We start from the raw sequence: 16,957 nt of genomic DNA on the forward strand, positions 1-16,957 counted from the left end.
GAGAACGGAGCTTAATGTAGTACGTGCAATCTGTTAGTTACGCACATGCCTGTGAGAACGGAGCTTGATTTAGTACGTGTAATCTGTTAGTTACACACATGGCTGTGAGAAAGGAGCTTAATGTAGTATGTGCAATCTGTTAGTTTTGCACATGGCTGTGAGAAAGGAGGTTAATTTAGTACGTGCAATCTGTTAGTTACGCACATGGCTGTGAAAACGGAGCTTGATTTAGTACGTGCATTCTGTGAGTTACGCACATGCCTGTGAGAAAGGAGCTTAATTTAGTATGTGTAATCTGTTGGTTACGCACATGGCTGTGCGAAAGGAGCTTAATTTAGTATGTGCAATCTGTTAGTTACGCACATGGCTGTGAGAAAGGAGCTTAATTTAGTACGTGCAATCTGTTAGTTACGCACAAGGTTGTGAGAAAGGAGCTTAATTTACTGTAGTACGTGCAATCTGTTAGTTACGCACATGGCTGTGAGAAAGTAGCTTAATGTAGTATGTGCAATCTGTTAGTTACGCACATGGCTGTGAAAACGGAGCTTAATTTAGTTCGTGCAATCTGCTAGTTACGCATATGGCTGTGAGAAGGAGCTTAATTTAGTACGTGCAATCTGTTAGTTACGCACATGGCTGTGAGAACGGAGCTTGATTTAGTACGTGCAATCTGTTAGTTACGCACATGGCTGTGAGAACGGAGCTTAATTTAGTACGTGCAATCTGCTAGTTACGTACATGGTTGTGAGAACGGAGCTTGATTTAGTACGTGCAATCTGTTAGTTACGCACATGGCTGTGAAAACGGAGCTTAATTTAGTATGTGTAATCTGTTGGTTACGCACATGGCTGTGCGAAAGGAGCTTAATTTAGTATGTGCAATCTGTTAGTTACGCACATGGCTGTGAGAAAGGAGCTTAATTTAGTACGTGCAATCTGTTAGTTACGCACAAGGTTGTGAGAAAGGAGCTTAATTTACTGTAGTACGTGCAATCTGTTAGTTACGCACATGGCTGTGAGAACGGAGCTTAATGTAGTACGTGCAATCTGTTACTTACGCACATGGCTGTGAGAACGGAGCTTGATTTAGTACGTGCAATCTGTTAGTTACGCACTTGGTTGTGAGAAAGGAGCTTGATTTAGTACGTGCATTCTGTGAGTTGCGCACATGCCTGTGAGAAAGGAGCTTAATTTAGTATGTGTAATCTGTTGGTTACGCACATGGCTGTGCGAAAGGAGCTTAATTTAGTATGTGCAATCTGTTAGTTACGCACATGGCTGTGAGAAAGGAGCTTAATTTAGTACGTGCAATCTGTTAGTTACGCACATGGCTGTGAGAACGGAGCTTGATTTAGTACGTGCAATCTGTTAGTTACGCACATGGCTGTGAGAACGGAGCTTAATTTAGTATGTGCAATCTGTTAGTTACGCACATGGCTGTGAGAAAGTAGCTTAATGTAGTATGTGCAATCTGTTAGTTACGCACATGGCTGTGAAAACGGAGCTTAATTTAGTTCGTGCAATCTGCTAGTTACGCATATGGCTGTGAGAAGGAGCTTAATTTAGTACGTGCAATCTGTTAGTTACGCACATGGCTGTGAGAACGGAGCTTGATTTAGTACGTGCAATCTGTTAGTTACGCACATGGCTGTGAGAACGGAGCTTAATTTAGTACGTGCAATCTGCTAGTTACGCACATGGTTGTGAGAAAGGAGCTTGATTTAGTACGTGCATTCTGTGAGTTACGCACATGCCTGTGAGAAAGGAGCTTAATTTAGTATGTGTAATCTGTTGGTTACGCACATGGCTGTGCGAAAGGAGCTTAATTTAGTATGTGCAATCTGTTAGTTACGCACATGGCTGTGAGAAAGGAGCTTAATTTAGTACGTGCAATCTGTTAGTTACGCACAAGGTTGTGAGAAAGGAGCTTAATTTACTGTAGTACGTGCAATCTGTTAGTTACGCACATGGCTGTGAGAACGGAGCTTAATGTAGTACGTGCAATCTGTTAGTTACGCACATGGCTGTGAGAACGGAGCTTGATTTAGTACGTGCAATCTGTTAGTTACGCACTTGGTTGTGAGAAAGGAGCTTGATTTAGTACGTGCATTCTGTGAGTTGCGCACATGCCTGTGAGAAAGGAGCTTAATTTAGTATGTGTAATCTGTTGGTTACGCACATGGCTGTGCGAAAGGAGCTTAATTTAGTATGTGCAATCTGTTAGTTACGCACATGGCTGTGAGAAAGGAGCTTAATTTAGTACGTGCAATCTGTTAGTTACGCACAAGGTTGTGAGAAAGGAGCTTAATTTACTGTAGTACGTGCAATCTGTTAGTTACGCACATGGCTGTGAGAACGGAGCTTAATGTAGTACGTGCAATCTGTTAGTTACGCACATGGCTGTGAGAACGGAGCTTGATTTAGTACGTGCAATCTGTTAGTTACACACATGGCTGTGAGAAAGGAGCTTAATGTAGTATGTGCAATCTGTTAGTTACGCACATGGCTGTGAGAACGGAGCTTGATTTAGTACGTGCAATCTGTTAGTTACGCACATGGCTGTGAAAACGGAGCTTAATTTAGTATGTGCAATCTGTTAGTTACGCCACATGGCTGTGTGAAAGGAGCTTAATTTAGTATGTGCAATCTGTTAGTTTTGCACATGGCTGTGAGAAAGGAGGTTAATTTAGTATGTGCAATCTGTTAGTTACGCACATGGCTGTGAGAAAGGAGCTTAATTTAGTACGTGCAATCTGTTAGTTTTGCACATGGCTGTGAGAAAGGAGCTTAATTTAGTATGTGCAATCTGTTAGTTACGCACATGGCTGTGAGAAAGGAGGTTAATTTGATACATGCAATCTGTTAGTTACGCGCATGGCTGTGAGAAAGGAGCTTAATTTAGTACGTGCAATCTGTTAGTTACGCACATGGCTGTGTGAAAGGAGCTTAATTTAGTATGTGCAATCTGTTAGTTTTGCACATGGCTGAGAGAAAGGAGGTTAATTTAGTATGTGCAATCTGTTAGTTACGCACATGGCTGTGAGAAAGGAGCTTAATTTAGTACGTGCAATCTGTTAGTTACGCACGTGGCTGTGAGAAAGGAGCTTAATTTAGTACGTGTAATCTGTTGGTTACGCACATGGCTGTGCGAAAGGAGCTTAATTTAGTATGTGCAATCTGTTAGTTACGCACATGGCTGTGAGAAAGGAGCTTAATTTAGTACATGCAATCTGTTAGTTACGCACAAGGTTGTGAGAAAGGAGCTTAATTTACTGTAGTACGTGCAATCTGTTAGTTACGCACATGGCTGTGAGAACGGAGCTTAATTTAGTACGTGCAATCTGTTGGTTACACACATGGCTGTGAGAAAGGAGCTTAATTTAGTACGTGTAATCTGTTACGCACATGGCTGTGAGAACGGAGCTTAATTTAGTATGTGCAATCTGTTAGTTACGCACATGGCTGTGAGCACGGAGCTTAATTTAGTACGTGCAATCTGTTAGGTACACACATGGCTGTGAGAACGGAGCTTGATTTAGTATGTGCAATCTGTTAGTTACGCACATGGCTGTGAGAACGGAGCTTAATTTAGTATGTGCAATCTGTTAGTTACGCACATGGCTGTGAGAAAGGAGCTTAATTTAGTACGTGCAATCTGTTAGTTACGCACATGGCTGTGAGAAAGGAGCTTAATTTAGTACGTGCAATCTGTTAGTTACGCACATGGCTGTGAGAAAGGAGCTTAATTTAGTACGCACATGGCTGTGAGAAAGTAGCTTAAATTAGTACGTGCAATCTGTTAGTTACGCACATGGCTGTGAGAAAGGAGCTTAATTTAGTACGTGCAATCTGTTAGTTACGCACATGGCTGTGAGAACGGAGCTTAATTTAGTTTGTGCAATCTGTTAGTTACGCACATGGCTGTGAGAAGGAGCTTAATTTAGTGTGTGCAATCTGTTAGTTACGCACATGGCTGTGAGAACGGAGCTTGATTTAGTACGTGCAATCTGTTAGTTACGCACATGGTTGTGAAAACGGAGCTTAATTTAGTATGTGCAATCTGTTAGTTACACCACATGGCTGTGTGAAAGGAGCTTAATTTAGTATGTGCAATCTGTTAGTTTTGCACATGGCTGTGAGAAAGGAGGTTAATTTAGTATGTGCAATCTGTTTGTTACGCACATGGCTGTGAGAAAGGAGCTTAATTTAGTATGTGCAATCTGTTAGTTTTGCACATGGCTGTGAGAAAGGAGCTTAATTTAGTATGTGCAATCTGTTAGTTACGCACATGGCTGTGAGAAAGGAGCTTAATTTAGTACGTGCAATCTGTTAGTTACGCACATGGCTATGTGAAAGGAGCTTAATTTAGTATGTGCAATCTGTTAGTTTTGCACATGGCTGAGAGAAAGGAGGTTAATTTAGTATGTGCAATCTGTTAGTTACGCACATGGCTGTGAGAAAGGAGCTTAATTTAGTACGTGCAATCTGTTAGTTACGCACGTGGCTGTGAGAAAGGAGCTTAATTTAGTACGTGTAATCTGTTGGTTACGCACATGGCTGTGCGAAAGGAGCTTAATTTAGTATGTGCAATCTGTTAGTTACGCACATGGCTGTGAGAAAGGAGCTTAATTTAGTACATGCAATCTGTTAGTTACGCACAAGGTTGTGAGAAAGGAGCTTAATTTACTGTAGTACGTGCAATCTGTTAGTTACGCACATGGCTGTGAGAACGGAGCTTAATTTAGTACGTGCAATCTGTTGGTTACACACATGGCTGTGAGAAAGGAGCTTAATTTAGTACGTGTAATCTGTTACGCACATGGCTGTGAGAACGGAGCTTAATTTAGTATGTGCAATCTGTTAGTTACGCACATGGCTGTGAGCACGGAGCTTAATTTAGTACGTGCAATCTGTTAGGTACACACATGGCTGTGAGAACGGAGCTTGATTTAGTATGTGCAATCTGTTAGTTACGCACATGGCTGTGAGAACGGAGCTTAATTTAGTATGTGCAATCTGTTAGTTACGCACATGGCTGTGAGAAAGGAGCTTAATTTAGTACGTGCAATCTGTTAGTTACGCACATGGCTGTGAGAAAGGAGCTTAATTTAGTACGTGCAATCTGTTAGTTACGCACATGGCTGTGAGAAAGGAGCTTAATTTAGTACGCACATGGCTGTGAGAAAGTAGCTTAAATTAGTACGTGCAATCTGTTAGTTACGCACATGGCTGTGAGAAAGGAGCTTAATTTAGTACGTGCAATCTGTTAGTTACGCACATGGCTGTGAGAACGGAGCTTAATTTAGTTTGTGCAATCTGCTAGTTACGCACATGGCTGTGAGAAGGAGCTTAATTTAGTGTGTGCAATCTGTTAGTTACGCACATGGCTGTGAGAACGGAGCTTGATTTAGTACGTGCAATCTGTTAGTTACGCACATGGTTGTGAAAACGGAGCTTAATTTAGTATGTGCAATCTGTTAGTTACACCACATGGCTGTGTGAAAGGAGCTTAATTTAGTATGTGCAATCTGTTAGTTTTGCACATGGCTGTGAGAAAGGAGGTTAATTTAGTATGTGCAATCTGTTTGTTACGCACATGGCTGTGAGAAAGGAGCTTAATTTAGTATGTGCAATCTGTTAGTTTTGCACATGGCTGTGAGAAAGGAGCTTAATTTAGTATGTGCAATCTGTTAGTTACGCACATGGCTGTGAGAAAGGAGCTTAATTTAGTACGTGCAATCTGTTAGTTACGCACATGGCTATGTGAAAGGAGCTTAATTTAGTATGTGCAATCTGTTAGTTTTGCACATGGCTGTGAGAAAGGAGGTTAATTTAGTATGTGCAATCTGTTAGTTACGCACATGGCTGTGAGAAAGGAGCTTAATTTAGTTCGTGCAATCTGTTAGTTACGCACATGGCTGTGAGAAAGGAGCTTAATTTGGTACGTGCAATCTGTTAGTTACGCACATGGCTGTGAGAAAGGAGCTTAATTTGGTACGTGCAATCTGTTAGTTACGCACATGGCTGTGAGAAAGGAGCTTAATTTGGTACGTGCAATCTGTTAGTTACGCACATGGCTGTGAGAAAGGAGCTGAATCGCGGTGTAAAAACAGATGGACAAGGAATCCTTCGTCATATGTTTTTGTGTCAACATATATAAACAGTCAGAAATAAACAAAAAATAGTTATCAGCAATATCGTTTCATAATTTTAGAACTTCTGGATGACTTGCGGGGTCGATAAAAAATTAATTCATTTGCCGGGTTTTTGGTGTCTGCTGGGGTTTTTTCATTTCGGAAAATATTATTATTATCTTTTATATGAGAAAATGTCTTGCACTTTGCATTTTCTTGTGTTTGGATCATTCTAGACGCCTGAATGCGCTGTGGTGTTGTGATAGTCCACCGCCTCCCTGCACAGCGCACCGTCGGCGTGCTTGAAAATAGTTTCTGTCGTCTAAATTGCGATTCTGTACTGCAGAAAACGTGTTACAGATCATAGATGTGCGCTGCTTGTTCAACAACATTGCAAAACCCGCATGCTGGAAAGCACAATGTCATGAATGTAGAGACAATCTAGTGTTTCCATGGCCACATAATGCCGGTAGTACACGCGATAACCTTATTTAAATGGGCCGGTCTGCACCAGTTATCATTTGCATATGCAGGGTTTGTACACCACACGCAACAGGGCCACTCATAGCACATGCAATTTTATAGTTTGCACACGTTTAGCGCCTAGTATTTGGATCTTAGTAGATCAGGCCCGATGTGATGAAACTGTCATGCATCCTTTTTTTCTTCTTAACCTTACAATTTCTGCTCATGAACTAACACTATGACCTGTTTTCCTTCAATATATGTTGATATAAACTCACCAGACCCTTACCTAATAAGATCCAATACATGTGCTATAACCCAAACATGTTTAGTAACGATTATGGTATTCCAAAAGCATAACAATATTATAAGTATATACACTTGAAACTATTTAAACGTCATTGTAAATTACAGGTACATTTATTTTCTATGTCTCACAATCTTTCTCCAGATGGCTATTTTACCAAAAAAAAAATAATTAGTGACAGTTTTGTTAGCGCTATTGACATTGTTTTGTTTATTACAAATGTATTTAAAAAATTGCAATTGAATGGAATTAAAAAATGCATATGATTAAAAAAACCTTATATAATCATTCTCATAAATGTTAATAATTATCAGTATTTTGTCTTGCAACATGCAATATATTGATTACAAAATGTTGCAGAGTGAACCCTTTTGTCGGTCATCCACTATTTGTCTCTGTGGGTGGAGGCGGTGCCGCTAGCATACACGCAGAGACTTACAACCTACAATATATTTTGTTGGACGACCCCGAAAGGGACAAGCGGTAGAAAATGGATGGATGTATAGTCCCACAATTTATTGCCAACATTTTCAGCATTATTTTGAGACCAAATTAATCTAATCAAAATATATAGTAATAATGCAAGTAACCCTTTTAAACCCAATACACTTTTATTTTTCATTACTGTAGTATTTTCTACCATTGTACCTTATTTTCCCGGCTATAAATTTCACCGGTGTTTAGGTCGCACCAACCAAATTTTAGAAGAAATAAATAGGTTTACTTATTTAAAATTTTCCTGAGGGAACTCTCTTGAAGGAATCAATAAAGTACTATCAATCTACAAACCCCGTTTCCATATGAGTTGGGAAATTGTGTTAGATGTAAATATAAACGGAATACAATGATTTGCAAATCATTTTCAACCCATATTCAGTTGAATATGCTACAAAGACAACATATTTGATGTTCAAACTGATAAACTTTTTTTTTTTTGCAAATAATCATTAACTTTAGAATTTGATGCCAGCAACACGTGACAATGAAGTTGGGAAAGGTGGCAATAAATACTGATAAAGTTGAGGAATGCTCATCAAACACTTATTTAGAACATCCCACAGGTGAACAGGCAAATTGGGAACAGGTGGGTGCCATGATTGGGTATAAAAGTAGATTCCATGAAATGCTCAGTCATTCACAAACAAGGATGGGGCGAGGGTCACCACTTTGTCAACAAATGCGTGAGCAAATTGTTGAACAGTTTAAGAAAAACCTTTCTCAACCAGCTATTGCAAGGAATTTAGGGATTTCACCATCTACGGTCCGTAATATCATCAAAGGGTTCAGAGAATCTGGAGAAATCACTGCACGTAAGCAGCTAAGCCCGTGTGCTTCGATCCCTCAGGCTGTACTGCATCAACAAGCGACATCAGTGTGTAAAGGATATCACCACATGGGCTCAGGAACACTTCAGAAACCCACTGTCAGTAACTACAGTTGGTCGCTACATCTGTAAGTGCAAGTTAAAACTCTCCTATGCAAGGCGAAAACCGTTTTTCAACAACACCCAGAAACGCCGTCGGCTTCGCTGGGCCTGAGCTCATCTAAGATGGACTGATACAAAGTGGAAAAGTGTTCTGTGGTCTGACGAGTCCACATTTCAAATTGTTTTTGGAAACTGTGGATGTCGTGTCCTCCGGACCAAAGAGGAAAAGAACCATCCGGATTGTTATAGGCGCAAAGTTATATCTGTGATGGTATGGGGGTGTATTAGTGCCCAAGACATGGTAACTTACACATCTGTGAAGGCGCCATTAATGCTGAAAGGTACATACAGGTTTTGGAGCAACATATGTTGCCATCCAAGCAACGTTATCATGGACGCCCCTGCTTATTTCCGCAAGACAATGCCAAGCATGGGTTACATCAACGTGGCTTCATAGTAAAAGAGTGCTGGTACTAGACTGGCCTGCCTGTAGTCCAGACCTGTCTCCCATTGAAAATGTGTGGCGCATTATGAAGCCTAAAATACCACAACGGAGACCTCCGGACTGTTGAACAACTTAAGCTGTACATCAAGCAAGAATGGGAAAGAATTCCACCTGAGAAGCTTAAAAAATGTGTCTCCTCAGTTCCCAAACGTTTACTGAGTGTTGTTAAAAGGAAAGGCCATGTAACACAGTGGTGAACATGCCCTTTCCCAACTACTTTGGCACGTGTTGCAGCCATGAATTTCTAAGTTAATTATTATTTGCAAAAAAAAAATTTTTATGAGTTTGAACATCAAATATCTTGTCTTTGTAGCATATTCAATTGAATATGGGTTGAAAAGGATTTGCAAATCATTGTATTCCGTTTATATTTACATCTAACACAATTTCCCAACTCATATGCAAACGGGGTTTGTATTATAGCTGCACCAAACTATAAACCTCAGATACTGTATATACCAGTATGAAATATTTTGTAAATGTTTTTATCAAATCTTAATGTAACTCATGGTCATGGACCCACTAGCTGCGGAGGCTAGCGCTCCAATCACCTAAACAGACTCAATAACCCCACGGTGACGTTTTGGTGCATTTACAAAACTGAAACAATACATAAAGAATGCCATTGTAAGTTAATAATACTAACACAGACACTTGCTAATGATGCTAGCTTGATTACATTACGCTAGCCCATGCAAATATGCATGAAATCACTCCTGCAGACGTCACACATGGGACGGTTTAGTAAGTATGAATTGTTTTGGTTACATTGCAAAACTTACAAACGTTGCTTCAAGTGATGAATGAATGATCTTTTCGAGCAGAAACGCTACGGACGGCTATACCTCCGCTTCAAGGCATGAAACCGGAAGTACATTTTTAACCCGCACTTGCAGTGAGCGAACTCCTCCAAAAACAATAACGCACCTTTTCAGTAACTTTGTCGGTGTTCTGTGAAAACTGTTTGTGGTATACAAAACGTTACGGCTGTCAGCGAAGAAAAATCCATAAATTAGCTGCACCGTTTTTATGAGCCGCGGGGTACAAAGCGTAGGAAAAAAGTAGCTGTTTATGGTCTGGAAAATACGGTAATTGGAAGTACTGAAATGAAGAACTTTTAGTTATCCACAGTAAGTAAAAAAAACAATGAAAATGAAATGGACCTAAATATTGAACATCCTGAAGTGCAGTTTTCCCGAGATAAAAAAACTGGGTCGGATGATTTACCTTTTTCTTTTTTCTTTTTTAATTGCTATCACTTTCCAACAAATTCGCCATGCTTGCTCATTTGTCCGTGTTGATGGGCTCATCTTTCTCACTCGTTTGAAGCCAAAATATTTATATTATATAACATACACCGCATTTATTATTCAACATTCGCAATATTTTTTTCCCTGCCAATTTTTGTTACTTTGCAATGTTTCCCACTAGCGAGTAGCGCTTAGCATCCTGCGTGTGTGCGCGTGTGTGTGTAAGCCAGCGGTCCCGCCTCCACCCACCGAGACAAAGATCGTGGATGACTTGACAAGAATATGCTCATTCATTTATATCTGCTATTGAATAAACATGCCTAAGAGCTGAGGGCGGTGCACAGAGTGAACCCTCTTGCACCCTGACTGAAGTGAGAGACAATGAGTTAATTTTCATGTATCATTTGATTCATTGATTTATTGATCGGATAACAAAGTCAAAATGATCCACAAAATGGAATCACTTGTCCCCTGACGTCTTAAAGTTTCATGAATCCTTATGTTGCTAACTAACAAAATACTGAACAAATACTTCAGCGTCTCAAAAGTGTGCATTATTACCATTTTTTGACGCAGCTCTTGTATTGGATCTCATTGTGTTGCCTAAAATTGTGAGTCATTTTCACAGAAGTGAATGAGGTGCAAAACCTGACCTGTCCATGCATTGAAGTTTAAACTCACTGCAGGTTTATGACATGTATTTGTGTGGGGTTTATGTCTTAAATAGAGCCTTAATAATAATAATAAGGCCGGCATAAAAAGAGTTGCTGCTTCATTTAAACCCTTGCTGTATGTTGTCTCCTCCTATTTCCCTAACTGGAGGTCTTGTTTCCTTGCAGGGGTCCTCTTTTGTGTTCAAATTAAGGAAAGACTTTAAAAAAACCGAGTGAGGGGTGGACGTCCGGGTGAAGACGCTGCATCATGAGGGGAGCGCAGAGAGACCGCATGCTCGACTAAACTTAGGCACCGAGGGGGTATGGCATCTTGAACTTTGACTTAGACTTTTGTAACGGAGAGAGGAGACACCCGCGTGACCCCTTGTCTTGTTTATTTGTGGGGTTGATGTCGCTATCTCTCTTTGTTTTTATGTTTGACACGCTCAGAAGAGAGGTTTCAGGGCGTATGTTAGGGTGCACGTGGTGAAAATCATCATTATCAGATTCAACAAAACATCTTCAAATACAACATTTGACAGCAAATCATAATAGAATGTAAGCATTTAGCTTCAAAAGTAATATCACCTTTTTTTCCCTCTGCATTCCTCCTATGGCTTTTTCAAGTCAACCTTCACCAATATTCAAAAGCAATATTTTAAACCCAAACAAAATAAACTGCAGTATACAGCGAGGTACACACTTATTTGGAGTTTATTTCATGCATTTTGTTTTTATACACCACCATGTTTCAAGTGAAATAAAGCTATCAACATTCGATTCAAGTACCGTACTTTTCGGACCATAGGGCGCACCGGATTATAAGGCGCACTGCCGATGAGCGGGTCTAGCCCGGTCTTTTTTCTTACAAAAGGCGCATTAAAGGGGTCATTATATGTGGGCGGTCTTATTTACGTGGCTCACCTTCGACAGCGTCTTCTCCCCGTCATCTTTGTTGTAGCGGTGTAGCGTGCAAGGAGTGGAAGAAGTGTCAAAAGATGGAGCTAACTGTTTTAATGACATTCAGACTTTACTTCAATCAATAACGGAGCAGCATCTCCTCATCCGTGACTCACTAGTCCAACAACAACGCCGGTAATGTGTCCCGTGAAATAACGTCCGACCGGAACTCTCTAATAACTAAAGTTCCTTGGGTGAATAATGTAAACCCACTACAGTTTTACCGATTTGATAGCTAGTCTACTGACAGATATAAGTAAGAACTTTACACTACTTTATATTAGAAATGGCAACAGTTAGGATGAATGTCCCATAACAAGAAGATAGAGAAAAAGAAGAAGCTTATCGACTACGGACTACAATGGCGGAGGCGAGCACATTTTCAGGACTTATGCAGATCCCAAATAAACATCAGCAGGTACCAGAAAGTACGAAAAGTTGGTTTTGCATAATATTTCGAAACAAAACGCCAGATAATTATGTCTGCTAATAGGTGCCATTTTTTGGTCCTTATACACACACCATAGTTATACTTGTATGTTTAATACAACGACAATCCATCAAGCGGTGCGGCTTCATTGCTTACCAAAGTCGTACTAAAAACATTTTGACAGATTTTTGAGCGCCGTGTGTAATGTTCTATATTCTCAATGGAACATTTAAAGTTTTGGTGTTGTTTACTGCCACCATATTGCAGTCTACACGTATCTCTTATGTACGACTGCCATCTACTGGTCACACTTATCATTACACCATGTACCAAATAAAATTGCTTTAAGGTCAGTAAGCACAACCAGAATTATGGCGTTATAAGGCGCACCGTCGATTTTTGAGAAAATGAAAGGATCTTAAGTGCGCCTTATTGTCCGAAAAATACGGTAGTTTAACAAAAATACATGGATTTTATTTTAAAATTTTTTGGTCATTTGGCTTTTTGCCCTACTGTGTCCAACACATGTTTGATTTGAATCGAAACCACTGCATGTACCACAACACCACCAGGAAACAGACGTACAGTATATCCCAGCAGGCACAAGACATTAAAACAACGTTTAAAACATGTTGAATTAGGTCCTGACGTTGAGCAACTCAAATCTAACGTTGAAACAACATGCTTTTTGACAACGTTTATTCAATGTCAGTGCTTACGTTGATTTGACCATTGAAATGTGATCATTTCCCAACCAATATTCCACAACACAAATACAACGTTGAAACAACATACTTTTTGATGACGTTGATTCAATGTCAGGTTGTGACATTGATTTGACCATTGAAAATTGGTCATTTCCCAACCAATATTCCACAACACAAAAACAATGTTGAAACAACATACTTTTTGACAACGTTTATTCAATGTCAGGTTCTTATGTTGATTTGACCATTGAAATTTGGTCATTTCCCAACCAATATTCCACAACATAAATACAACGTTGAAACAACATGCTTTTTGACAACGTTGATTTGACCTTTGAAATTTGGTCAGTTCCCGACCAATATTCCACAACACAAATACAACATTGAAACAACATTCTTTTTCACGTTTATTGAATGTCAGGTTCTTACATTGATTTGACCATTGAAATGTGGTCATTTCCCAACCAATATTCCACAACACAAATACAACGTTGAAACAACATACTTGTTAACGTTTATTCAATGTCAGGTTGTGACGTTGATTTGACAATTGAAATGTGGTCATTTCCCAACCAATAGTCCACAACAATAATACAACGTTGAAACAACATGCTTTTTGACAACGTTGATTTGACCATTGAAATTTGGTCATTTCCCGACCAATATTCCACAACACAAATACAATGTTGAAACAACATTCTTTTTCACGTTTATTCAATGTCAGGTTCTTACGTTGATTTGATCATTGAAATGTGGTCATTTCCCAACCAATATTCCACAACATAAATACAACGTTGAAACAACATGCTTTTTGACAACGTTGATTTGACCATTGAAATTTGGTCATTTCCCGACCAATATTCCACAACACAAATACAACGTTGAAACAACATTCTTTTTCACGTTTATTCAATGTCAGGTTCTTACGTTGATTTGACCATTGAAATGTGGTCATTTCCCAACCAATATTCCACAACACAAATACAACGTTGAAACAACATGCTTTTTGACAACATTGATTTGACCATTGAAATTTGGTTATTTCTCAACCAATATTGCACAACACGAATACAACGTTGAAACAACATCCTTTTTGACAACGTTTATTCAATGTCAGGTTGTGACGTTGTTTTGACCATTGAAATTTGGTCATTTCCCAACCAATATTCCACAACACAAATACAACGTTGAAACAACATGCTTTTTGACAACGTTTATTCAATGTCAGGTTCTTATGTTTATTTGACCATTGAAATTTGGTCATTTCCCAACCAATATTCCACAACACAAATACAACGTTGAAACAACATACTTGTTAACGTTTATTCAATGTCAGGTTGTGACGTTGATTTGACAATTGAAATGTGGTCATTTCCCAACCAATAGTCCACAACACAAATACAATGTTGAAACAACATGCTTTTTGACAATGTTGATTTGACCATTGATATTTGGTCATTTCCCGACCAATATTCCACAACACAAATACAACGTTGAAACAACATGCTTTTTGACGACGTTGATTTAATGTCAGGTTGTGACGTTGATTTGACCATTGAAATTTGGTAATTTCCCAACCAATATTCCACAACACAAATACAACATTGAAACAACATGCTTTTTGACAACGTTGATTTGACCTTTGAAATTTGGTCAGTTCCCGACCAATATTCCACAACACAAATACAACATTGAAACAACATTCTTTTTCACGTTTATTCAATGTCAGGTTCTTACATTGATTTGACCATTGAAATGTGGTCATTTCCCAACCAATATTCCACAACACAAATACAACGTTGAAACAACATACTTGTTAACGTTTATTCAATGTCAGGTTGTGACGTTGATTTGACAATTGAAATGTGGTCATTTCCCAACCAATAGTCCACAACAAAAATACAACGTTGAAACAACATGCTTTTTGACAACGTTGATTTGACCATTGAAATTTGGTCATTTCCCGACCAATATACCACAACACAAATACAACGTTGAAACAACATTCTTTTTCACGTTTATTCAATGTCAGGTTCTTACGTTGATTTGACCATTGAAATGTGGTCATTTCCCAACCAATATTCCACAACATAAATACAACGTTGAAACATGATGCTTTTTGACAACGTTGATTTGACCATTGAAATTTGGTCATTTCCCGACCAATATTCCAGAACACAAATACAACAGTGAAACAACATTCTTTTTCACGTTTATTCAATGTCAGGTTCTTACGTTGATTTGACCATTGAAATGTGGTCATTTCCCAACCAATATTCCACAACACAAATACAACGTTGAAACAACATGCTTTTTGACAACATTGATTTGACCATTGAAATTTGGTTATTTCTCAACCAATATTGCACAACACAAATACAACGTTGAAACAACATACTTTTTGACGTTTATTCAATGTCACGTTGCGACGTTGATTTGACCATTGAAATTTGGTCATTTCCCAACCAATATTCCACAACACAAAAACAACGTTGAAACAACATGCTTTTTGACAACGTTTATTCAATGTCAGGTTGTGACATTGATTTGACCATTGAAATTTGGTCATTTCCCAACCAATATTCCACAACACAAATACAACGTTGAAACAACATACTTGTTAACGTTTATTCAATGTCAGGTTGTGACGTTGATTTGACAATTGAAATGTGGTCATTTCCCAACCAATAGTCCACAACACAAATACAACGTTGAAACAACATGCTTTTTGACAATGTTGATTTGACCATTGATATTTGGTCATTTCCCGACCAATATTCCACAACACAAATACAACGTTGAAACAACATGCTTTTTGACGACGTTGATTCAATGTCAGGTTGTGACGTTGATTTGACCATTGAAATGTGGTAATTTCCCAACCAATATTCCACAACACAAATACAACGTTGAAACAACATGCTTTTTGACAACGTTCATTTGACCATTGAAATTTGGTCATTTCCCGACCAATATTCCACAACACAAATACACCGTTGAAACAACACGCTTTTTGACAACGTTGATTTGACCATTGAAATTTGGTCATTTCCCGACCAATATTCCACAACACAAATACAATGTTGAAACAACATGCTTTTTAACAACGTTTATTCAATGTCAGTCCTTACGTTGATTTGACCATTGAAATGTGATCATTTCCCAACCAATATTCCACAACACAAATACAACGTTGAAACAACATACTTTTTGACGTTTATTCAATGTCAGGTTATGACGTTGATTTGGCCTTTGAAATTTGGTCATTTCCCAACCAATATTCCACAACACAAATACAACGTCGAAACAACCTACTTGTTGACGTTTATTCAATGTCAGGTTGTGACGTTGATTTGACCTTTGAAATGTGGTCATTTCCCAACCAATATTCCACAACACAAATAAAACGTTGAAACAACATGCTTTTTGACAACGTTTATTCAATGTCAGGTTGTGACGTTGATTTGACCATTGAAATTTGGTCATTTCCCAACCAATATTCCACAACACAAATACAACGTTGAAACAACATACTTGTTGACGTTTATTCAATGTCAGGTTGTGACGTTGATTTGACCTTTGAATTGTGGTCATTTCCCAACCAATATTCCACAATACAAAAACAACGTTGAAACAACATGCTTTTTGACAACGTTTATCCAATGTCAGGTTGTGACGTTGATTTGACCATTGAAATTTGGTAATTTCCCAACCAATATTCCACAACACAAATAAAACGTTGAAACAACATGCTTTTTGACAACGTTTATTCAATGTCAGGTTGTGACGTTGATTTGACCATTGAAATTTGGTCATTTCCCAACCAATATTCCACAACACAAATACAACGTTGAAACAACATACTTTTTGACAAGGTTTATTCAATGTCAGGTTCTTATGTTGATTTGACCATTGAAATTTGGTCATTTCCCAACCAATATTCCACAACACAAATACAACGTTGAAACAACATACGTGTTAACGTTTATTCAATGTCAGGTTGTGACGTTGATTTGACCATTGAAATGTGGTTATTTCCCAACCAATATTCCACAACACAAATACAACGTTGAAACAACATACTTTTTGACAAGGTTTATTCAATGTCAGGTTCTTATGTT

The 16,957-nt window shown here is 38.7% G+C and overlaps 1 protein-coding gene across 4 annotated transcripts in view; it reads left to right on the forward strand.

The window, feature by feature from the left end:
* pde9ac (phosphodiesterase 9ac) overlaps positions 1 to 16,437 on the forward strand; it is a 56,460-nt gene extending 40,023 nt beyond the window's left edge. For all 4 annotated transcript variants that reach the window (XM_062060197.1, XM_062060196.1, XM_062060195.1 and 1 more), the window contains one exon: positions 10,926 to 16,437. Coding sequence is in view for 1 of the 4 variants with exons in the window: in XM_062060196.1 (XP_061916180.1) it covers positions 10,926 to 10,976 (51 nt within the window). In the remaining 3 variants the exon portion in view is untranslated. The remainder of the gene's footprint in view (positions 1 to 10,925) is intronic.
* The last annotated feature ends 520 nt before the right edge of the window (positions 16,438 to 16,957 follow it).

This window comes from Entelurus aequoreus, linkage group LG10 (genome assembly GCF_033978785.1).
Source record: "Entelurus aequoreus isolate RoL-2023_Sb linkage group LG10, RoL_Eaeq_v1.1, whole genome shotgun sequence".
In the NCBI taxonomy this organism is placed as follows: Eukaryota; Metazoa; Chordata; class Actinopteri; order Syngnathiformes; family Syngnathidae; genus Entelurus; species Entelurus aequoreus.